General features: G+C 42.3%; 2 protein-coding genes across 5 annotated transcripts; one reads left to right on the forward strand and one right to left on the reverse strand.

Annotated features, from left to right (window-relative positions):
- The first annotated feature begins 244 nt into the window (after positions 1 to 244).
- On the forward strand, positions 245 to 17410 carry ATP5MK (ATP synthase membrane subunit k). 4 transcript variants are annotated; one of them, XM_066619049.1, is made up of 5 exons: positions 245 to 326; positions 4358 to 4438; positions 6009 to 6106; positions 6190 to 6282; positions 17244 to 17410. In XM_066619049.1, exons 3-4 carry the CDS (start codon positions 6020 to 6022, stop codon positions 6280 to 6282), a joined length of 180 nt encoding a protein of 59 aa, XP_066475146.1. In that variant the 5' UTR covers positions 245 to 326; positions 4358 to 4438; positions 6009 to 6019; the 3' UTR covers positions 17244 to 17410. The 4 variants fall into 4 exon arrangements, with proteins under 4 accessions (XP_066475146.1, XP_066475143.1, XP_066475144.1 ...); XM_066619046.1 differs by lacking the exon at positions 17244 to 17410 and adding an exon at positions 7680 to 7766; XM_066619047.1 differs by lacking the exons at positions 245 to 326; positions 17244 to 17410 and adding exons at positions 359 to 453; positions 7680 to 7766.
- TAF5 (TATA-box binding protein associated factor 5) lies at positions 7653 to 23710 on the reverse strand. The gene is made up of 11 exons (XM_066619045.1): positions 23170 to 23710; positions 21781 to 22015; positions 21041 to 21356; positions 18095 to 18258; positions 17879 to 18014; positions 15294 to 15414; positions 14498 to 14627; positions 12861 to 13025; positions 11471 to 11648; positions 10623 to 10800; positions 7653 to 9633 (listed from the first exon to the last, which is right to left on the reverse strand). The coding sequence occupies exons 1-11, from the start codon at positions 23708 to 23710 to the stop codon at positions 9416 to 9418; spliced, it is 2382 nt and encodes a 793-aa protein (XP_066475142.1). The 3' UTR covers positions 7653 to 9415.
- Between the last annotated feature and the right edge of the window lie 943 nt (positions 23711 to 24653).

The following is a 24653-nucleotide window of genomic DNA, read 5'->3' on the forward strand; positions in this document are numbered from 1 at the left end:
GCCTAAACTTCACCCTATGGTGACTCTAGCCTTTTTTTTATCTCTATGGGCTAAGACAGACCGACAGCCAATAGACAGCGTCCTTTTATGGACATCCGGGTAATTAATGGGTCGCGGCACAATGGGTTGTCATAGAGAGGAAGGAAAAGACAATGACCGACCAATGAGGTGTCCAATCAGGTGATGCCGTTGAGTGGCAGGCCCGCCTTCCTGGACTGCTGGCGGGCTCGGCCAATCAGAGGCGAGTGGGGAGGGTTGGCAGCTGAGCGGCGCCATCTTGTAAGCGAAGGGCATTGAATGGTCCTGCGGTGGGGGGGGAGCGAGCGGTGAGTGTTGACTTGCAGGGCTGGGAGGCGCGGTGCTTCTTCAGAGGGGCTTATGGGTCTTCGCGGGAGTAGCTGCCAGGAGCTGCCGGGTCAGCAGCGGCTGTGTCCCCCCCGCCCGCCTTCGGGGGTCAGTGTCTCTGTTGCCTTCCTACCAAGACTTCCAGGACTCGCCCGCCTGGAGCAGCCGCTCGCCCCTCGCTGGGAGTCTTCCGAGCGCTTTGTGGAGAAGTTCTGTGCGTCCAAGTGGGGAGTGGGCAGAGGGAGGCTCTTTCCCCCTCGCACAGCACCAGACCCAGGGCTCTGCCGCCAAGGTTGAGAGTTGGGACAGGCAGGAGAACAGACTTCTCTGCCCAGCGTGTGATCTGTGGAACTCCTTGCCACAGGATGTGGGGGTGGAGATGGATAGAGGGAGGTTCTTTTCCCTCTTACACCACACCAGAACCAGGGCACATCCACTAAAATTGAGTGTTGGGAGAGTTAAGACAGACAAAAGAAAATATTTCTTTATGTGGCATGTGATTAGTCTGTGGAACTCCCTGCCACAGGATGTGGTGATGGCATTTGGCCTGGATGCCATTTGTCACTTGGCCACAATGCCTTTAAAAGGGAATTGGAACCTGGGAGGAAAAGTCCATCCCAGGTTCCAAGCCATGATGGGTATATGCAATCTCCTGGTTTTAGAGGTAGGCAACCCCAGAATGCTAAATGCAAGGGAGGGCACCAGGATGCAGGTCTCTTGTTGTTGATTTGATTTCGATTTTGAGAACCTTTATTGGTATTAAAACAGATATTAAATAGAACACAGAAGGCATAAAAAAATAAATACAGTCTATACAACAAGGTTCTGTTCACAACATAAAAATCAAATTGGTGGATCACGTGAAGGTATTTTCCTTATAACGGCTAACAAATAGTCAGCAACCAAATGAGTAGTAGCCATAGAGTTGTCTTCCAAAAGGGAACGCAAGAAATCATCAGGTGAACCAGAGAGGGCAGACAGAATTGAATCTAAAAAGGTAACGCGAAGTGTTCGAAGAGCAGGACAATGGCACAAAATATGAACCACCTTGTCGGGTTCCAGGGAACAGAATTTACAGGTCCTGCTGTCAAATGGAACATTAAGGAATCTTCCCTCGAGAACTACAGAGGGAAAAATATTGAGTCTGGCGAGCATAAAAGCCCGCCTCTTACTTGGATTGATCAGATCCCTAAAATAATTGGCAGCATGGTGAGGAGATGGAAATAGGCCAAAATAATAGGGGGAACAAGTGGGGTTGATGTTAGAAGCTGGGTTTCGGCTTCAAAAAGTCTGGTCTTGATGATGGAATGGGCCTGGTTGAGACCAGTGTCAGCAAGTGATTCTGGGGTAATGTCCAGGGATTGAAGCTTGGCATTGAAGTGTCTGAACCAAATAGAGGTGTAGGAATCTTTTAAGAGATCGTAAAGAAGGGAATCAGGCTGGGAATTTAGATGAAGACGCAACCAGTATTTAAAGGCTAAAGACCACGCCATGGTGGAAGGGAGATGAATCCCAAGTTCCAAGTCCATGGTCGATAACCTAATTAAATTAGGCATGCCCAAGATGCGCCTGAAAAAAGTGGATGCTACCTGGTCCAGTTCTTTATTCGTGGCCTCAATCCATATGGGAACTCCATACAGGAGTTGGCTAAGAATTTTGGCTTGAAATATCTGGAGGGCTGCAGGGATATATTAGTTTCCACTATTGAAGTGGAAACGAGCTATTGCATTAAGGTGAAGTGTTGTTGAGGAAATAGCCAATTTCCTATGGAGAGACCAACTAAGGCAGTGATGGAAAGTGATCCCAAGATACTTGAAGGATTTTACTTGTCGGAAAGAATTGTTACCAAATTTCCAGGAGACCAGCGCCCAGGACTTGGAGAAGACCAAAATTTTGGTCTTTTCCATGTTTATTACCAGGTCATTTAATGAGCAATATGATCGAAACTCCGTCAGTAAATGGCGCAAACCTGGTCTGGAAATAGATAACAATACGGCATCATCGGCGTAGAGCAAGATAGGGAGGGGGGCAACATTGAGGAGTCTCTTGTTGTCTTGTGTGCTCCCGGAGGCATCTGGTGGGCCACTGTGAGATACAGGAAGCTGGACCAGATGGGCCTTTGACCTGATCCAGCAAGGCACTTCTTATGTTCAAAGTAACTTAATTTTTTTTGTAATTAACCCTTTTTTGCCCAGCTCACAGGTGTACACATTTGGTCCCTGCTGCGTATATGCAACACTGGGCAGAAATGGCTTAACTACAATCAACACATGTTGGTGTGGAAGTAGGAACTTAAATTCCTGTTCTGTTCTATGTATTTTTTATTTTAAGAATTCTATGTAGCCTTAGCAGCCACTGGAGAGATTGAAATGCTCTCTACCATGACTTGTAACTTAGTTAATTTCCTCAATGGTAATATGCAAAATGGAATTGCTTCCTGTTTCCAGAATTCTGAGATTATATCATAGTGAGATTCTCCCCACCACCACCAAGGATTTACACTGGGTCTGGTGCTTTTTAACTTGTTGTGAATAAACAGTAAGGTGGCCAAGTTTTTAGATGACAGCAAAGTTTTCAAGCTGGAGAAAAATAGAATAGATTGTGAAAAGCTCCAAAAGGATCTCTCCAAACTGGGTGAGTGGAATAGCAAATGTGGTTCACTGTCAAGAAATGTGTAATGATACATGCTGGGGTAAAACATCCCAATTTTTTGTACATATTAATGAGATCAGAAGTGTTAGTGATTAACCAAGAAACTGGTCTTGGTAGATGGCTCAGTAAAAATGCTGATCCAGTGTGAGATAGCTTTGAGGAAGGCACATTTCATGCTGGGATCATTAGGATACAGACTGAAGACCAAACTTTAATCTTATAATACCCATATACAAATTTGTGGTGAATACCCAGAGTACTATGTACAGTTCTACTTGCCACATCTCATAAAGAACATTATGGAGCGGGAAAATAGAGAATAGGAAAACCAAAATGGTAGGAGACTAGAGGAGTGATTATTTGAGGAAAGGCTATGATGTTGGAAGACTTTTAGTTTTAAAAAGGCAGTTGAGGGCTTATAAAAGTAGCTTTTAAAATTGTATATGGTGTGGGGGGAGAAGAGCTTCTCCCTTTCTCCCAATACTGGAATTGGGGCTCATCCAGTGGCACTGATGAGGGAGCAATTGAGAGTGGAATAGAGGGAGTATTTCACAGAGAACATAATTTATAGGAATTCACTACCACAAGATGTAATAATGGTCACCAACTTAAATGGCTTTAAAAAGGATTGGACAAACTCACTGAGAGCAAGTCTGTTGCTGATTGCTAGCTATGATGGCTGTATTCTATCTCCAGGATTGAAGGCAGTGTGCCTCTCAATAGCAGTTGCATTTAGGTGGGCATGGTTGGGAGAAAGAAATGTCTTTATTTCCTGTTTGTGGGTTATCTATAGGTAACTTTTGAGGCACTGTGGGGAATAGGAAGTTGGTCTAGAGGGGTCTTTTGCCTGATCTATCAGGGCTGTTGTGTTACTTACTTGTTTGTCTGAGTGTGGCTGCTGAGTTTGTCATGCTTAGTTTTGCTTGTTGGGCCATACTCTGTTTGCCAGAGGATGAGATGTCTCAATATTTCGGGCAGGAGGTCTGGTCTAGAGGGCAGGAGGTCTGGTCTAGAGGGTAGAGCCTCCATTTGCCTGAAGATTAACATCCACAAGGTCGCCAGTTCGAGGCCACCGGCACCGTGCGACCTTGAAGCAGCTGGCAAGCTGCAGCTGAGCTGTTCCATCTGCTCGGAGCGTGGGAGGATGGAGGCCAGAATGTTAAACCAGATCGGAGTGTAACATCTTGAATGTGGTGGTTCTTGAAAGAGAGAACCTTCTTTCAATTTGTAAAAATCCCTGCGTGGATTTAATAAGCCTGCCTGTGTAAACCGCCTTGAATAAAGTCTTGAATAAAGACCAAGAAAGGCGGTATATAAATACTGTATATTATTATTATATATTATTATTAATATTTTCCAGGTTTACAAGAACAACTTCACTCTGTATTTGTATCCTGTTGAGGAGAAACTACCAGTATAAACGTAACCTGAGAAGCATTTGGTAAGTTGCAGTTATACTAGACCCTGTTAACTTTCTCTGCTGAAATGATGGAATTATTTAATTCTTACCTTGTACCCATATCAGTGATTGCAGGCCTATTTGAAAAGAATTTGGGGTTGCCTCAAAGACCAGACTTCCAGGGGAAGGGATCAAAGATGCACAGAAAGAGAATCTGTAGATCTTCTGGGTATTAGGGCAGTTATTGTCAACTCTGTTTAATGCTGGATAACTTCCATGTAGTATGATTGTGCTGTAATTCATCTGGGCAAGAAAAATTCTTGAGTTTCTCAACTTAAAATCTATGCATAGCAAAATTGAAAATGATAGTTAAGCCTGTATTGAGGTGGAACCAGATAGGAAAGTGACTTTGACTACCAGGTCAAACATTTTTCTGGAATTCTGGTGTGTGTGCAGTGTGCCATATTTAAGATAATTGGCCTGTACTCAATAATGCTTTGTAGAAGTAGTAGTGTGGTGCTCTGGCTCCACAGAAGGTGCCTTGCAATGCAGCAAAATAGAATTTTACATTGTGGCTACCATAAGACTGTTTTGTAGCTGTAAAATATTAGGAATTTAAACTTCTCTTTGTGGCCAAGTAGACATATGATGTTGACACCATATGCAGAACTGATATAATTGGGAATTAAATCATAATTTTTCTAGCCTGTTAATACATGCATATTAGTGTAAGTTATTTGTGATCAACTCTGACCCTTTTATCTTCTCCCAGTTTTACAATAACCACTTTATCTAGTCTCTGTTTTTATTCACAGCAGGTAAGTAGGCAAGTGGCTATTTACAGGATTATATTTTCTAAAAGCAGCATATTTAAGGTCAGGTGAACATTAATTTCTGAATGTTCATATTGTACAATATATGGGGGACTGCCCTACAAAAAGTCAACAGAACTGCATTTTTCAGTAGAATCCCCTTGTGTAATGATAGTTCTAGTGCAGGGCTTTTCAAACTGGGGTGTCGCAATGCTCTGGCCACTTACATCTTAAGGGGCGGGGGCAGCCTGGAGGCAGGGAGGAGGCAGCGGTGCTATCCCCAGGATTGTGCCGCTCAGGAGGCTGCAGGGGCTTGGCTGCACATACCTGAGCCTCCTGCAGCCTCCCAGGGGTGCGGGGAGCCCTGCGCGACCTTCTGCAGGGCTCCCCACAGCTTTGAAAGTGAAACCAGAGAGATCGTGCCCCGCCTCTGCTAAAGCGGAATTGGAACGCGATAGAAGCTGCTTCCCCCTGCCCCCGCCGCCTCTCCTCCACCCCCGCAAGAACTTAGAGCGGCTCAAACTCTCCAAGAGAGTTTGAAAACCTCTGTTCTAGTGGGTAGAGTTTCCTCAAAGGTAGATAAGTGGAATGGTTGAACTGCTTCAGCAATACAGAAGATATTGTACTGTACTAGGGAGTGGCAACAGGATGCAGGTATCTTGTTATCTTGTGTACCCTGAGGCATCTGATGGGCCACTGTGAGATGCAGGAAGCTGGACTAGATGGGTCTTTGGCCTGATGCTGTGGGGTTCTTCTTAATGTTATCTTTTTTAAAGTCTAAAGTATTTTTTGTAATTTAGGACCAGTAGTGATGGCAGGGCATGATGCTGGCTCACAACACCAATTCACAGGATTTCAGAAATACTTCAATTCCTACACCATAACAGGCAGAAGGAATGTAAGTGTGCATTCAGATAATAGTGCATTCTGTGTACATCTGAATTGTTAGATTTTATTCATAATATTGTTTTTTCTTTTTAGTATGTGATAGCCACATATGCAGGTCTTGCAATGATCTTCTTGTATTTTAAACTAAGGCCTAAGAAGCAAACACCAGCTGTGACACAGAAATGAGTAAGTACCTACTTTATTTAATTAGAATTACAAAATCAGAATCCTAAGCTGGGTCAGTGCCATCTGCCCACGCACTGCACTAGCAGCTGCCGTTGTGTGAGTGCCATAAGGCAATTGTTGCTGGTGGGGAGGCCTGTGCTGGCAGGTTGCAGGGTGACTGCCAAACAATAAGAATCCCCACCAGGTGGCAGGGAGGCTTCTCTGGGTAGGTAGAAGGTGGGTGGGCAGACCAGAGGGCAAATTGAGCCCGGGGGGGGGGCAAAGTTGATAGGATTTGGCAGCAGCCTCTGCTATCTCCTCTTCCAGAGTCCTACATGGGCCACCTTGGTTCCATGCCATCTCAGATGTTCCCTAACACCAAAGAGACTCTGGTAGCTTTCCTGACCACACAGGATACAGCAGTGGCCATTTTGGCACCACTGTACTGGACAGTTCCACCAGCCCATAGGATTGGGCTGTTAGTGGTCTAGCATGTGAAGGCTTAAATATAAGAGAGAACTACAGCCATTGTATTAATTTTGATGTCATGGAGCCAATACCTATGTATATCTCTGATGTACACATGCAATCTTCATCAAATGTATACCACCACTTAGGATCTTAAATATTTGTATTATGATATTTCAAAGAACTTGAATGTGAGCAAATGAAACTTACAGTTGCACAGAACTTGTTCTTGCATTTGGAGGAAAAATTGTTTCTTTCCCTGACAAATATGGTGTGGTGAAACAGTCATGTGCTGTTTGGTTAGTGAATACTAGATGCAGATGTGTGGGCTGGAACTAGGTTATAGAAGCAAGTTAGTTTAATGTAGTGGTTCTCAACCAGTGGTACTTTAGGTGGTGTCTGGTGGTACTCATGGGACCCCAGACAACTGCCATGCGGCAGTGAGACCAGGAATGCTTTTCTGTGCTTGAAAAAGACCTCCATCCACTCTGAGTCTTACTGGTGTTTGTGTAACATCTGGCTTTGCAACCCAGAAGTAACTGGCAATGATGTTGTCATCATTTACTTCTGGTGGTACTTTGAATAGGTGGACAATGTGAAGTAGTACAGCAGAGGACAAATGTTGGCAAACACTGGTCTAATGCATACCACTTAAGTCCAGGCTACGCTCTCCTGGGTGGTTCTATATACATTTCATGAAAGTAGCTAAAAGTTTCAGTAGCACCAAATAGTTCATATACATACTTGCCCTGCACTGTGCAATTATATGCTTTGAGGTCTGCAGTTCCTCATTGAGTGGCATAGTTATTTCAATATCACCTCATGTGACATCCAGTTGTGAACACACTAAGTCCTGTCTTTAGTCTACCCTTTATTCCTTCCATGTCAGGAAAGAAACTATAACATGTGGCATGTATGACGTAGTGAATGAATCTTTATTCTCTTGGCAGGTTAGTGGCATTAACAGTGGACCTCCCAAGTTGTATTGCTGCAGAAAGCAGAAGCTGATGTACAATTCAATAAATCATGAACAATGATGGGGGTTTGTTTTCTGTACAGATGTAGTAATTTCACAAACAATATAGATTGCTTGTGTTTTGACCAGATGAGCACACAGATGAGGGTACATCCTTACTTAGGTAATCCTACGGTCTGTTCCACAACTGCCTTTCATTACAGCCATTGCTGATCCATTTTGTACTAGGAGAGCAAACTATTCCTAATACATTTGAAGAGCAGTGCCAAGCACAGTACAGATATTAAATGTTAATGCTTGTTTTTGTTTATTGCTTCACATACATGGGCCAGTGTATGGAAACAAATTACACTGTATTAGAGTTGTTGCAAGGGGAAGAACAGTGCTGCCTGAGCCCTTGCAATAGTAGTCAGATGTTGATGCTGAAGTCCTACTCATAGACTTACTTTCAGGCACAGGAGCAAAGGATTTAACCTGATTTAAATGCAGAGAGTGCTATCAAATTGTATTTCTGTACAAGACTACTGTACTTCCCAATTTCAGTACAGTCAGGTAGCTGGAGAGTTTAGCTTTTGTATGTGACAGCTAAGTTAGGCATATATATGGCTAATGACAGCATCAGGTGTTTGAAGCCCTAATGCTGAATAATTTCAAACACCAGGCAGGCTGAAGAAGCTGAATACATACCCAACACAGATACCCAAGTTTTCAAGGAAAACTTTCATATTACACGTGCTTCAAAGTAGTCCATGGTTTCTGTGACTTGATTATTCTTGTAGAGTTCTAAAATTGCTTCTGTTGAACTTTGCAGAGGTAAGCTGACACTAGAACATGTACAGAATAGCTTTTATTATAAAATATCAAAAGTATAAAACTGTACAAAATGAGAAATTGGCAGTATGACTTAAACTAAATAGATCTGTTTTAGGGTGGATTTCAATAGCCTATAGCTGAGACACTGATATACTGAAAAATTTGAGTGGTAGCAACTCACGACACCATTGAAACCTTCCCAGATTCTTTTTCCTGCCAAATATTTATCAAAAATCTGGACCAACAGATAAGGATGGCTGCCATGTTTATCAAGTTTTTGCTTGAAAAAAATGCAGATAGCCAGAATGTCAAAGGAAATTAACTCTAAAAAACTTCAAATCACATTTGTGAAGTCTGTCAACTAAAATACCACTCCAGTCAAATTTTAGCCTGGTTAAATATTTGTTCCATCTGTATCACTCTGAACAAGTGGCTGCCATGTGTAAGTCATAATTAGACCTTCTCTGTGCCTTAGAATATGTAACTCTACTCTGCTGAACTATGACGAAGTGTTGATGAAAATAGCTCTGTTTAGTGGTCAAACATTTACTAATGGCAGAACTAAGTGCTTGGAAATGGTTTTTCAAATATGTTAAGCTTTGCTTATGCAACTAACATTTGTTTAGCAGGAATAGTTACCATTTTCTTGACGAGAGTTCCATATACTTTTCTAAAACAAAAAGTCATGCCATACTATATCATCCTCTCTTAAGGCCATAATGACATAATTTGACATGTGCCATTGGGGGCTAAAACAGCAGTTACTGGAAGTGGTGCTGAACGCATATGCCAGTTGACAAGTCAGTTCATGAGGATCATTCCTCCTGGTCTTCAGTAATTTAAGTTATACTAAAATGTTTACAAGTCTTGCACAATCAAGACTTGTAGTTTCATGGTTCATTGGGGAGCATATGCTCCAGCAGCAAGAAGCAAGTTTCTACGAGTAAAATGGAGATGTGTGACAGGGGTTGACTTGGTCATATATGAACCCAACAGCAAATCCTGGCAGCTTTCAGGAAGGTTTATATGTCCAGTAGCTGTGGTAAAATCATCTGTTTCTAAGTCCTCAAAGGCTTTCACAGCATCCCACAACTTCACTGTATTATCCATTGAACCTAACAAGAAATGAAAAAAGAAAAACCTTAGTTCACAGTTCTAAAATTAATCATTTCATAGAAGAAATAGATATCCAACACAATCATCTGCTTGCTATCCTAGTAAAATTCCCTGGATTCTGCAAGCATGTAGTGGACTGTATTCAGTTAAGTCAGCAACATGCTTAGCAGTTTGCTGCCTGAGGGTAAAAGGTAAACAGAGTTCCACATAACTGTAATACAGTTTCTGTACAAGTTCATTTGTTTCATATGCTGTACTAAAATCTACAACAAATATTTAGTTGTTTTTAGCATAAACATTCCAAAACCATTCCTCTAGGCTAGAGCAGTCTTTGCAAAACTGTGGGTTGCAACCCGATGCTCTCTGTCACACTGCAAAGCCTTACTGGGAGCTTCAGGGAGCTGCTTCTGCATCACACCAATCACACAACTCACTCCATTGGCCTCTGTGGTCTTCAGAATGTCTTAAGGAAACAAATGGAAGCAACTTCCAGTTTGCACCCACAACTTATGGTTTACTTCCAGGTTGCTTTTGCAGGCATTCTGGGGCACAGAGGCCAATGGGTCACAGGCCCAGCACAACAGATGGCAGGGGCAAAGAACAGACCCCATCACCTCCCCCTTCAGTCCACTGCTGATGTAGCCAGCCTCCTTACCTGCCCCTTCTTCTGCACAGGCTCTTTAAATGAACTAACAAATGCATAGGGCACTGGGATTCTTCCCAGCATGCTCCATATTTCCTGCTTAAAGAGTCTGCACAGGAGGAGGCAGTTAAGGTGTGAGTTGGGGGGGGGGGGTCCACGGGAGTGGTAGCACTCAAAGCAGAACTATCAGGCTATATCAAACAGTCCTGCAATGATAGCACACAGAAAATATTAAATATTTTAGAGTGCTAGTTATCCATTAGAGAAGATTAAGCCTTTAAACTGACTTGGGAATCAGAACATAAAACTGAGCCTCCTATTACAAATGCTCCATTTAACACATACCTGTTGCTAAGATCTCTCCATCTCTACTGAATTTGAGTGCATAGATTGTGTCTGTGTGTCCTTTCAATTCTCCCACCATCAAACCATGACCTATATCCCACAGAAGCACTCTTCCATCTGTAGCTCCAGTTGCCAAGAATCTTCCATTAGGAGAAAATGCTAATGAATGAACAGGTCCCTGAAACAGCAAAAATAGATCTTACTTGATGAAATCCTAGTTTCTAAATGCTTGTCTACTTATTGTAAGCAGTCACAACTAGTTAAAATGTCAGTCTTCAACTCTTAGTAAAATGTATGACAGACATTAGTATTCAAAGTCGTTGCTAGTATGGCCTGGAACCCACCTCTTTAAGGGTGCTTATCCTTATTTCAGCATTGCAAAAACAAAACAAAAAACTCATTTGTTTCAAGCTATTTATTGACTTGGTTCTGTGGTCTGAGTACAACTTCAACACTGGTTAGTACTAAATGTGAATTTATTCCATTCTCCTTAGCTGACCCTGCGCTAAAGAAAATACACCGCTCTGATTGGTGTGGTGCTAACCTGAAGCTTTTAGTTTTCCAAACCAAACGTTTGACTAGTTTTATGGATTACAACCTAGCCTTTTTTTATAATACTGTAAAAATAACTTCCAGGACCAGGTGTTATAATGAAAGTGTTCTTAGTAACGAATGTTACAGAAATATTACTGTTATTCTATTGGGGAAATCATATTTAAGAAGAACTTAAAGCACTAGGACCCATTCTTATTTTTTTTACCACTGCAGTCAAAAAAGTTACAATAATCTGCTATGCTAGTTGCACACAAAATATAATGGTCATTTGTTTTAATTTGATATTCATTTACCTTATGCCCTGTGAAGATTCTTACACAATTTCCATTCAGGACATCCCAAAGCCGCACAGTCCTATCTGCTGAGCCTGTAGCAATGTAGTTGGAATTTGGGTGAAAACGCGTAGATGTGACATCAGCAAGATGGCCAGCAAAAATCCGTAAAGGCTGGTAGTGATCTGTAGCCCATAAGCTTGAACAAGAACAAAGAACAATTAGTACAAGTAACAGAGACCTATAATGTAGCATTTTGAGAATACAGGAGGCAGTGTTTCAGAAGTGTTTTAAAGCTGGAAAAGGTGTTAACAGAAAATGGTTAGAAGAATAACTCACCAAGCTATAAGGAATTCTAAAAGTGATCATGGGCAAACAAAATTTCCCAATTAAACACCTTTTCAATAAAAAGTACATTATATCAAAACAAATATTAATTTCCCTAAGTGTCATGCAACATTTGAAAGTATGTGCCAGAACCTGCGGGTCATGACCCCAGTGAAGCCTCATTTTGAGGGTCGAAGCAACCTATCAAAACCTGTGCAAGAGAGAGCTTGGATCCAATCTAATACAGGTCCAGCCTATTTATACACTGATTTTTCATACACGGATTTGACTCAACACGAATGGCCCCTGCAAATGAGAAGGAATGTGCTGATCCCTGGAGAAGGGGGAAATGTACCCCTTTAAAATCAGTTTAAAAAACCAAACAGTCCTTTAACAACAGCCTCCTTAATGAGAGAGAGGGGGCAGCTGGCTGACAATCCATCAATCCTTCTCTCTCCAGGCCCTTCCCCATGAAAGTAAGGTGATCGTTTTGCATTGGTGAAGGGGGGGGGCTGAGTGTAAGCTCTCAGCTCTTTGTAAGCTCTTGGAGGAGGACTGATTGATGACTGTTTGCTTAATGACTCTTATCTTACATCACAAAGGTCAGCAAGGCTGTTCTTAAATCAGTGGAGCAAAGAAACTTTGTTTTTTAAATTGATTTGCTATAGTGCTGTTTTTTGCCATCCACATGAGTGCTTGAGAGAACCCATGTGAGAACCCATTCTCTCAATAATTAGTCTCAACCTGTAATGGTATTGCCATTTCCTTATCAAAACTGAGGTCTTGATATAGTCCTGCACAACCTCTTCTTGCTATCTTGCCCTGAAACTCCTAAGGCCTGTCCTGCCCAGGCTGCTAACTCACAGGGTTATTTGGAAGACTTGAGAGGTAGGGAGTGGGTGGATTGGGTTCCAGGAGGGGGATGGGATTGCTGGTGGGTTAGTCTCATTTATTTATTTGGGTCATGGCATGAAAAAGGTTGAAGCTCACTGTGCCAGAATATCAATACTGAAGAGTTTATTAGCCAGTAAAAGAGAACTGCAGGATTATATTTAGGTGTAAACCTTATCATGCTGATTCTTACCGAGCCACTCTGTCATGACCACCAGATACAAAGTAATATCCATAAGGAGAGAACTGTGTGTCCCACACTGGATAGTTGTGTCCTTTGTACCCCACAAGACAAGAAAAGGTTAAGAGACTCCACAATCTGATAGTGCCATCCTCTGAAGAGGACAGCAAGTAGTTCCTGAAAAAAATGAAAAGGGAATAGGAAAATCATAGAAAGATAAGTTCCAATATTATGACTCTATACTTCAGAGCAAAATATTTGCAATAATACTTATACAGGTGGAGCCTCTTTATCTGCATAGTTCCGTTCCCAGACCCCCCCGACCTGCGGATTCTGAAAACCACAGATAATGAAATCCACGGTTTTCAGAGCCCCCATTTGCTCCAAACATGACCGAAGCCTTGATTACAGTAAAACTGGAAGTCGTCCAAAAACCACTCCAGACACCTTTCTGAGCCTTGGAAAGGCCGCACGAGGTAGTGCACAGCCTCTCCAAGGCTCAGAAAACTTCCCAGATGCAACCAGAACCTTGTCTGAAGGGGGGGGGGTGGATGGTCTAGGAATCAGGCATTCGCGGTGAGGTGAATCTGCAGATAAAGGGGCCCCAACTGTCTAGTGCTGTTCAAACATTATATCAGTAATCCCTACAACAGCCTACCCAAAGTAGCCCAGTTTTAATTCCAGTTGCAGGTGAAAAAAATAGCGCCTTGCCTAAGATCATCTACCAGATCTGGAGCTGTAGAAGCTTCCTACACTGACCAATTGAAGTATGATACTTTGCTGAGATCTGACTCATTAAAAGTAAGCAGTTTTCAAAATACAACCCCCAATTTTCAGAATCATAAATCACTTTGTACAATATAACATGTTACTCAGTGGTTAAAGAGTGTCCACTCTCTGTCTTGGAAGTTTTTGTTTTCTGTTTATGTTTCTATACACAGATTTTGAACTAGTTATGCAGTGTATAGAATACTAACTCTTTCACGCATGTAGATGGGCCTGCTGAACAGCCCCCCCCCCCCATATTATTTCCTCTTTTGAATCTACATAGACAGGTCCACAACAACTAAGAAAGCTAGATTATGTGCTAACAAAATGAAGTCAAGATTTTCATAGAGAGCTATACAGTATTTTAAATAATTCATCCATATATACAAACATTAAGTTCAGATACTATGTTCAGCATAGATGCCAGAGTCCACAGGTTCAGTTTAGCAATCTGTCCAGTGTTGTGACTCAAGCTGAAACTCTCCAAAAAAGACCTTTTACAGTTGTTAACAGTTAAGTTGTTACATCCCAGGTTACATCCCATGTTATCCTTTTGCTTATGTAAGTGGGTGTGTGCACCCTAAGTAATAACACAAGGTTCTTGTGCACAGAAATCCAAATGGAATCCTACCTTGGTTTTGCACCTGCACAACACAAGGACCTATTTTTGTTGTTTCAGAGACTTGTGCAAGATGTCATGCATAAATTGTCAGCACCTCATTGTACAATTTCTTCTGCAAATGCCTGCACAACAGCACAAAATGCCACCTTATTTCCATTTGTTATCCTTAAGATACAACCTAGTGTTCTATTTAAAGAATACTGTACTATTAAAAGTTAATTTTTAATTTTTGCTTTCCTCCTCAAAAGAATTATTTTACCTATCAGGGCTGAAGCTGGTACCATACACAGGTCCACTGTGACCATATAAAATCTTCAATTCACTGGCTGTTTTCTCATCCATTATCCTTTCTAAGACATCATCTGATTCTTTATCTATGAGACCAAGATCTGGAAGAAATATTGAAAGATCACATTTATACATATTTATAGTAACAGCTTCAAAGTGCAAGTACATTCAAGTTTTTTCTAGAATAATTCCATGGTCTCTAAGGCAAAATTTGCTGCATATAATTCAAATCAAAAGTCTTTCTTAAACATTAGCTACTTAATGAGCACAGTCTCTCACTAAAGCCAATGTTCCACTGGCCTTCTGTCTGCTTGGCTAACAGGCCCGACCACTTTCAATATTCTGTCAAGCCCCATTCCTGGATTTTCTCATCTTCACACTCCCAATTTTAATTCATTCTTTTTAAACATGGACATGATACTTTGAACAGGAACTAATCTGAATGTAAAATATATTGATGTTCCCTAAGAAGTGTTAAGTTCTTCCCTAAACAGAATACAGTGCTTCAGTTTTTCTGCTCCAGGTACATATAAACAAAGAAATTTTGCTTTGAACTGGTTCCTATACTATACAGAACCAAGTATTCTCAAAAGTTAAGTACATATGGATGCTGAAACTATTAAAAAAGTAGTAAAAATAATTTCATCTTATTAGTTTAGAACTACTGTTTTAATAGCTGTACTTTACAGCCTCTCTCCACATAAACCCCTCTTGTAACTTTCATGTTCTAATTATTAAAGTAAGTAAAGTAATTAAAGTATTATTACCTACTGCTGATTTCACACTACGTAACTTTTTTGGTGTCACAGACCATACTCTGACAGTGGAGTCAGCAAAGCCTCCTACAATCATGCTAGAGTCATCTGTAACATCCACTGCTGTAAGACCCTGTATAACCAAAAAACATCATTTTGTTAGTACTTTTTTTTGTTTTTTTTTGGGGGGGGGGGCACTTTAAGCACTACACATACCTGTGCTTGTGTTTTAAATTTCAGAGACTGGTCCAGGTTTGGACTGTTGCCAGGAAATCCAGACCACATGTTTAGTAAGATTTGTTGGTATACAGCAGGCTCCTCCAAATCCTGGCCCAGGGGTCAGATCCAGGGTTTGGGGATAGCCTTCCAATTCATGAGCGGAGCTTACCGTTCCACCTCTGTGCAGCTTATCTTTTGAATAGACCTGGGCACCAGGATACCCTGGGCAATTGCTTCTGCCTGAATGTCCTGTTGCACAGCCTTCTGGGACGCCAGGCAACAGATGCAACTGCATAGAGTGTCCTGGTGCTCAGCTCTACTCAAAAGATGAGCTGCGTGGAGGCGGAACAGTAAGCTGTGGTCCAAACGGAGACAGCATTTTCAGAATTCAGCAGCTGTGAGTTTGATGACAACTAGTATACAGAAAAGGCATAGGCAGAAAAAAAGCTTATAACTAGAGGTGTTTGTTTCTGATGAGTAAGATAGGATTACAGCCTAAGAGCCAAATCCTAACGGCTCAGAGTGCTGGGACTGAGCTCCAGTGCCGGTGCTGGGTGTTGTAAATGTGCTGTAAAGCAGGTGGCAGTAAGGAGTTTTGGGGCGGGGGGAGGAACTGGGGTGGGAGGGGGTGGGAGTGGCGGAGCCCTGCTTCACTGGATCCTATCATCTGTATTAGGCTTTGCAGCCCAACATGGGAGTTTCTCTCATCTGCACCAGCAAAATAGCCAACAGAGACTTGAGAAGCCCCATTGAGGGACTTGGGCCTTTCTTCGGGGGAAGGGGACAAAAGTCCCCTTCCTCCAAGGAGACTCCTGATGGTGTTGTATTCAACAGTCGCCATTCTGATGCACCTGGTGCCGCCACTGGAGATAGGATAGGGCTGTAAGTCTTACTGAACACATTGGGCTTACTTCTGAGTACAATTAATAACACTGTTTTCAAATACCTCTAGCAATAAGAACTTGTGCTAGGAATTGCTCAATGATTACAGAAAACAACAGCTGTGGGCCTGCAGATTCCAGGCCTAGCTAAATGAACAAACAGGTATACTGTGAAAGTTCACTGGCTCCAGGCTTTACTATGCTGGCAGGCAGGACAAATTCTGAAGTTCCACTGAACTCCTTGAAATTACAACAGGCTTCTGATATTCAACGATTACAGCTTGGAAAATTACCAGTAATCACCCATAACTAAAACTGCTTGTGTAGTGAAAATTACCAGATTACCAGCTAACTATATGCCAAATGCTTTTCCGTTCCTTTCTGGATCCTTTGGGAAAGGGTGGGATACAAGTCTTTTAAAATAAATTAAAAATAAAGCAGGTGCACCTAAGTCTAGACCAGGGGTGCCCAAACCCCGGCCCTGGGGCCACATGCAGCCCTCAAGGCCTCTCAATGCGGCCCTCAGGAAGCCCCAAGTCTCCAATGAGCCTCTGGCCCTCCAGAGATTTGTTGGAGCCAGCACCGGCCCGACGCAACTGCTCGCAGCATGAGGGCGACTGTTTGACCTCTCACATGAGCTATGGGATGAGAGCTCCCTCCACTTCTTGCTGTTTCACATCTGTGATGCAGTAGTGGCAGCAAAGGAAAGGCCAGCTTTGCTTTGTGCAAAGCCTTTAATAGGCCTTGAGCTATGGCAAGTCCTTCATTCATTCATATAAGTTCGTCTTTAATATATTCATTTATGTAAACTTATGTAAATTTATTCAAATTTTAAATGTAAATTAATTCTTTTTTTCCCCAGCCCCCAACACAGAGAGCTGATGTGGCCCTCATGCCAAAAACTTTGGACACTCCTGGTCTAGACAGAAACAGAAGATGTTCAACAGGGTCATATATGTGGTTGAATGAAGAAGACAAGCTACTATTTCACCATGTGAATTTCACCAATAAATTGTCATCTACAGTAAATGACTAACAAATTTTTTAATTATAGTACATGGACATGGAGTGTGCCAACTATGTCAAATTACCAAACAGACTGATTCTAACCACATGTATGTGGCAGTAAGCCCCATTCATTTCAGCAGGACTTAGTTTGAAGTAGGTTTACAGCCCCAGTCTTACTACGTATGAGTCACCCCATACATTTTCAACTTCTACAATTTCTCTGCAGCATTTCTCCAATTTAAGAGATTGCCATGTGATATCACATCAGCTAGAATGCAGGTTTAGATTGTAAACAGGTTTATGAACTCAAGAATTATGAATTATGCTAGTGGATATCCAGTAAGCATTTAATGAAGATTATACTTAAAATAAAAATGTCACGTATCTTAGATTTGCATTCTCCCTGCAACCACAATGACAAACACCAATACCAGTCTTAGTACAAAGCTATTTTGTGATCTGGGCCATTGCCCAGTTCCACACACTAACCTGGTAAGCGTTAAGAAATGTGTAGAAACAGATAGAAGGCAAGCAGTCTGGACCAAGACGCACACGTTTAGTGGCTTCCTTCATATTCATTATTTTATCCAATTTGTCAGAGTCCTTCAGCTCAGGAAGAGGGATTCTATATGAAGAATACACTTCAGTCAAAGCAAGAATGCTTTCATTATATGTGATATTTGAAACAGGGTCTTCTCAATTTACCTATTCTGAGGAGGAGCATTTGGATCTTGCTTTTTACTTTTTGATCCCATGCTGTCTTTTTTTGGCTTTTTCTTCTTTGGTTTGCCCTCCTCATTTTCTCCCTCATCATCTTCATCATCCAAAGGCAACTCAATTTCTGGTTCTTTTAGTAAGCCAAAAAAGACCTGCAAGCAAAAGGAGAGTCTTTCAATAAGAACTGTTATAGTGAAACATGGAACTAATAAGCCAATGCCATTTAATATATCATTAAATTATTTTAAAAAATAGATTTTGCATGGTCTTACAACTCCATACGCTTATACCAGTGGTACTCAAACTTTTCCGGCCAGTGGTTCCCTTGACCCCCATGGCTGTTGGCCATGATTCCCCATCATGTTCCTGACGGCTGGAAGTGACATCATTAAACAGGAAGTGGCCAGAGATATTAACTATATTAAATATATTAAATATAATATTATAATATTGTATTTATTATATTAATTATATTAATCATATTAATTAATGCAAATCTTAAAAATATATTATTAATACACAGCAATATACATGCTTTATAAATGATCAGCTGCTGATCACTGTTGGAGGCAGGATGCTGGAGTAGGTAGATTTTGTCTGGTCCAGGAAGACTCATTTTTTTAACTTTGTAAGCATACCAATAGAATTGTTTTATCAAATGAACTTTGTGAACACCCAGTCTGACCAACATTACACACACACACACACCCCTGTGGACCCCAATCCAACTAGTCATTTCTCCCATTCTCCTTGGATAGGATTGAACCCTTTATTAATTTAATGAAATTAAATTTTTCTAGCAGCTGCTGGGGAAAAAAAAATAGACCATGAAAAGATATCAAAGCTGATAAGGGTTTGGTTAGGAAGCTGATTTGTCTCCTATACTAGGAGATGCACAGCTCAAGCCTATGCATGTCTACTCAGAAGTAAGTCCCATTAGAGTCAATGGGGCTTACTCCCAGGAAAGTGTGGTTAGGATTGGGCTGGCAATCACTTCATCAATGGCTGATAAGTATTCCCTTCAAATAGCAAGATTCATCACTTTAAAAATACAGCCTTTCCTCTTCAGTCAAACAAGATTAATACATCACTTTAAAAACAGTACCCTTTTTCTGCTCCTGGCCAAGTAAAGTGTGTGCTTGTCTCTCCCCTCCCCCTTTGCCAACTGCATGGAAACAACTTTAAGACCCCAGGTGACTGGTAAAATAGGAAGCATCTTATTTGGGGAGGGGGAGGAAAGCGGGAAGGTTTGGAGATTGAAAGGGGGGAGTGGAAGAGGGAGGGGTTGAAAAGAGAGATTTCACTTTGATGAGAAGTGCTCCCAGGCTGGGAACTAGGAACCAACCAGACAAGGATCAGCGAGGGTTAAAGACTGCAAGCTGAGCAAGCTTTGAAAACAACATGCAGTGAACACAGAAGGCGGGAGTGGAGGGAGAAGAGGGCGGACTGCAGCAGCCACTCTTGAAGTCCCTCTCAGAGCAACTCCTGTTTCTTCTGCTTTAAAAAAAAAGTGCAGACGAAGGGCAGAAGACAGGCTCGTATTCTGCCCAGGGGTGTGACAGTATCGCTGCAAGAGGACATCCCACCCCTCCCCTTTGAGTTTCTGGCACCTCCCTAAAGAGCCGCGCCACACAGTTTGAATAACACTGACTTATACTATAATTTCTACTAACAGCATATATCTAAGAACTGGAAATCACATGTCACAAGTGTTGACAAGAATAATATTCCATCATAATATCACATGATGTTCAATATAAGAAATTCCTAAGGCCAAGACCATAACTAACAGAGCCTCTGTTGGTATACATGACCATCATCTACACCATGGAGACTTTTTGACTTTGCTTTTCAGAGAAAAAAGGAATCCCTTGCCCCATGTGATATCACGAATTTATTTTGCAGCTCCCCTAAGTTTCAAAAATGCTTTGTTGCTGTTCACGCAACACAAGTCCAAAGCTCTCTGTTGGGTGCACAGCAGTCCAAAGGACCAAGTAGACAGTTTCTGAACATGTAGCAGGACCTTCTAGGTTGCTCTTCCTACTGCGAAAAAGTTGCTGAGAAAAGTAGGCGACTCCTCTGTAGCATGCAAATTTAGTACAAGAAGCTACAATTAGAAGAGATTACGAGTGCCTTGGTACAAGTGTGGAAAACCATATGGCATTGGGTCTCAGCCACAGAATTTTGGAACAGCAATGGCTCAATGAGCCATGACTAATAAGCTAATACCATTTAATATATCATTAAATTATTTTTAAAAATAGGTTTTCCTGCATCACCTCTGACATAACTACACTAATTTACAAATATTTCACATTGCAATTAGTCATATAGTCAACAAAAAATTGTAAATGTAAATTTTTAATCAAAATTTTCAATATGAATGTTAAATTATTATTTCCTTTATTGCAGTTCATATTATTTAGTATCAAAATGCCTACCAATATAACACATCTCACTTAAATTCCATCCTAACTGGGAAATGAACCTATAAGCATCCTGAATGCCTTCTCTCTAAAATCTGTATTTCTAGTATAGACCAAGTAATACTGCACACCCAACTAGTTATGTTAAGGTGAATCAGGAAATATAATTCTTAAGGCATGCACTAAAATAGCTGAATACCTACTGTACATAAACAATGTCCAGTCTGGAACAGTTCAGGATTAAAACACACACACAGCAACATGCATGGAGATGGGCTGAGCAAGCTACCACTAGTTTCACTCAATCCATATATTAAACAAAATTACTTCTTTATTTGAACTAAATTCATATCTACCTGCTAAATATTTTAGCTAGTTATTCTCTACAAGCAAGTAGGCACCAGAAACAAGTATGCACTGCTATTCCAACTGTGAGACAACAGAGGCCAAGAATTTTTATGGTCCATAATATTGTGTCCTACTAAACGGAACAGTATCAGCCTCATACCTTTGCTTTATTAGCCTCCCGTTTAGCCTCCCCTGCCAAACTTCCCACCATAGCATCAATCTGTTGTTTACTGCGAGGCATTCCATCAAAGATATCAATGTAGAGATGTTCTTGGACAATATTCCAGATTTGATTGTTCTGCTTTTCCTGAAGGTGTCTCTTCAGGAGCTGGTAAGAGTCACGGGATATGCGCAGCACAAACTTGCTTGTTCGGAAATCCAGCATTGTCTCATTCCCTCTCATGTGTTCCTTTTTAGTTAAACTTGATAGTACTCGCAAGTCATCTAGGTAGTAACACTCTTGATCCCCATGAAACCTACAAACAGATTAGACAGGTTTTAAAGATAGCTTGGGTACAATGTCCCAAAGACTAAATTAGGTGTTTCTCAGCAGAACATCTTGAAAGCCCAAGGTAGTATTTCCTATAACGCTGTAGATATATTCCTGGAAAAAAGAGTGCTGTGCAAAGCTATAGGAGGTAACAATAACACTTCCCAAGGAAAGTTCAGAAAACTATATAATTTTTCAATATAACCTGAACATGTTTTCTTTCTGCCTTAAATGACTGTCTTGAACAAGTAAGCCTATATAATTGCAGAAAGACAACGCTACAGACTTCTTTGCTTCCAACTTCACCACGTTGTTTTAAACTAAATGAGAACATCCACAACTGTTTAGGTAGCTAAATGTATATAAGAGGAAATACAAATACCAATTAAGTTTATAAAATTATACATTACTTTTCAAAGAAGGACTTTGCTTCATTTTCGTGTCCATTGTAAACTAGCTCCAAGTACATGTGTACAAAGAGAGGATAAAAAAGTTGTGATAACTCAGCTCGATGACAGTCCAGAGCACATTCAATGAAATGTTTCAATCCACTGTAGTATTCTTCATAGAGTGCTGGGTCTCCCTGCTGGTTATAGGCAGACAATACTGCACTCACGTCAGGTTGATCTTCCACAAGAACTCCAACTGCAAAGTATTAACATAGCTAAGTAAATCAGTACTTTCACTTTTGTATCTCAGTATTTCAACACTAAACATTGTAAGTTCCTCATGACAAAAAGCCTCTGAAGAAATTTCCAAGTGCAGGAATGGAACATTCAAAGAAACTCTGGGTCAAGTTTCCCATCGTAATACAGGAATAGTATTAATTTCCTAAAATACTCTTAGAAGCAAGAAAGAGCACAAACTGTTTTATATATAGTATTATACAAGACATGATTTACCCACATTGCAGACAAAATACCAGGACAAAGGAGATTCCAAAAGCACCCTGTTGTCCCACCACCAGTATATTCTGCAGGTAGCAAAATATGCATCAGGCGAAATGAAGGTCCATAGGTGATTCCCATATTCCCATCCAGTCCTCCCTCACTGTATGTGCAGAACTGTTTTGAATGTTCATACAGGCTTCTCTGGAACCCGGATATCATAAGCTACTTTTCTAATTAAAATGGCCTATAAGTTAATAAATCAAAACGAAACACGGGGAAGTAAGGGAGATAGTGAACGCAACAGACAGTTGTTTGCAAGAATGATGGAGAAAAAGGGAAAGCCAACATCTTTCAACTTTGTTGTTATGGCCATTTCCAATGTTTCAGTAAGCCCCTTTAATTAAAGTTTCACAATTTACTATTCCCCTGTCACGAGATGCAAGGATTGTTTCGATGAGAAAAAAGCAACTATTGAGTACACTCCTCTCACCTCTTTTAAGGACTACGGAGTCTTGTATTCAGCTACAATATCATGCCACTATTTTTGTCCCAAAGTTCATTATCTTCAACACCTCAGTACTGTATAAGTATTTTAAACTGTATGCATATGCTTATCAACAATGCTTGCGTAACATGTAGTGTGTTTTTTGTTTTTTTTAAGCAGCTGCTGATTAACTCTTGTTTTTAAAGACTGTTTTATCCATCACAGTTTTGTGGAATGTTGTCAAGGGGCATATAATTACTCTATAATGTAAACTGTTCCCCCAGGAATATAAGAACTATGTATTATTTAGACCCACAAAGTCTGCTGCGGTCCTCTGCACACATTCCTGCGAGCAAGTCCCACTGCCCATAATGGGGCTTACTCTTGAGTAGTCAAGGGGACTGCTGCGTGGCCTCCGCCCTCACCTTTCGCGGGGGCGCCCAGAGGCGCGGTGGGGGGCGCGGCGGGGGCGGAGGCGCCGGCCTGGCCGAAGGTGACGGAGCTGAGCAGCGCCTCCCCCGCCGCCTGCGCGGGATCCTGCCCGTCCCCGCCGTGGGCCGCCGGGGTCGCGGGGCCGGGGTCGGCAGCGACCTCGTCGGCGAGCAGCCGCGCTTCCCGGCGCAGGATCTCTTCGGACTCGCGCAGGTTGCTGCGCCGCAGGAACTGCAGCACGGCCAGCAGCGTCTGCCGGTCGCTGGGCAGCTGCGAGGCTGCCGGGGCGGCGGCGGTGGCGGGTGCTGGCGGCGGCTTCGAGTCCCCCGCGGCCGCCGAGGGCTCCGCTTCTGCGGCGGCTGGAGGCGGGGGAGGCGCCGCCGCCGCCGCCGCTGCTGCTGCCGCCGCCGGAGACTGAGGCAGGGGGAGCGGCGGCGCGGGGGGCGGGGGCGGAGGCGGAGGCGGCGGGGCTCCCGCGTCGGGGTCCGGCTTCACCGTCACCGCCTCGGCGGGCTCCTCCGGCAGAGCCGCCATGCTGGACGTCCTGCGCCTCCCCTCCCGGCAGCCCGCCGGTTTGCGACAGTCAGGGCACCGGCCCTCAGAGCGAGGCCCAGCAGCGTTTGCGACAGTCCGGGAAACACTTTACGGCACCCCGGCTTCCTTGACAGACCAAGAGGAGGCAGCACGTTGTTTATAGAACGTCGGTGGGAAGAGGGTCGTCTGAGAGCAGCAGCTGCACGTCCACGCCTTAGGCTGCAGTCCTGTTCACGCTTTCCTGGGAGTAAGCCCCACTGACGACAATGGGACTTACTTCTGAGTAGACACGCCTAGGCTTGGGCTGACCTAAGATGTGCTTAGGTAAGAATGTGTTTATAGTGCAATACTATGCCATTTCCTGAGAGTACTATACCTCCCTTTGAACGCAGTGGAACTGACTCCTGATTAAACCTGCATACGACTGCACTGTTAAGGATGTAAAGCTTGGGCAAAGCTGAATTCCTCAAAAAGAAAATCGGATTGTTAGGTGAAACAGATAAATTAGATACCTATCTCTATTATAATAACTTGAATTTGTCCTCTGCCTGTTTATTACCCCATCCTAAACGCCTCCTCAGATGACCCACTGTGTTGTAACGAGGTTTACTTCTTGGTAATCTTGCTCAAGATTGCATATTATGCCAAATGCTACTGAAATCCATGGGATGTTTCTAAGTAACAATTCAAGCCTGTGCTCAGAAGTAAGTCCCATTATAGTCAATGGGGCTTGCTCCCAGGTAAGCATGGATAGGATTTCAGCCTAAGAGCCCAACGCCATGTATGTCTACTGAGAAGTAAATTCCATTATAGTCAATGGGACTTAATCCCAGGAAAGGGTGGATAGGATTGCAGCCTTAGGTGCCTGTTAGAAGGGGGGAGGGAAAGAGCTTAAGAGCCCATCGCATGCCTGTCTACTCAGAAGTAAGTCCCATTATAGTCA

The sequence above is a fragment of the Tiliqua scincoides genome, chromosome 3 (genome assembly GCF_035046505.1).
Source record: "Tiliqua scincoides isolate rTilSci1 chromosome 3, rTilSci1.hap2, whole genome shotgun sequence".
In the NCBI taxonomy this organism is placed as follows: Eukaryota; Metazoa; Chordata; class Lepidosauria; order Squamata; family Scincidae; genus Tiliqua; species Tiliqua scincoides.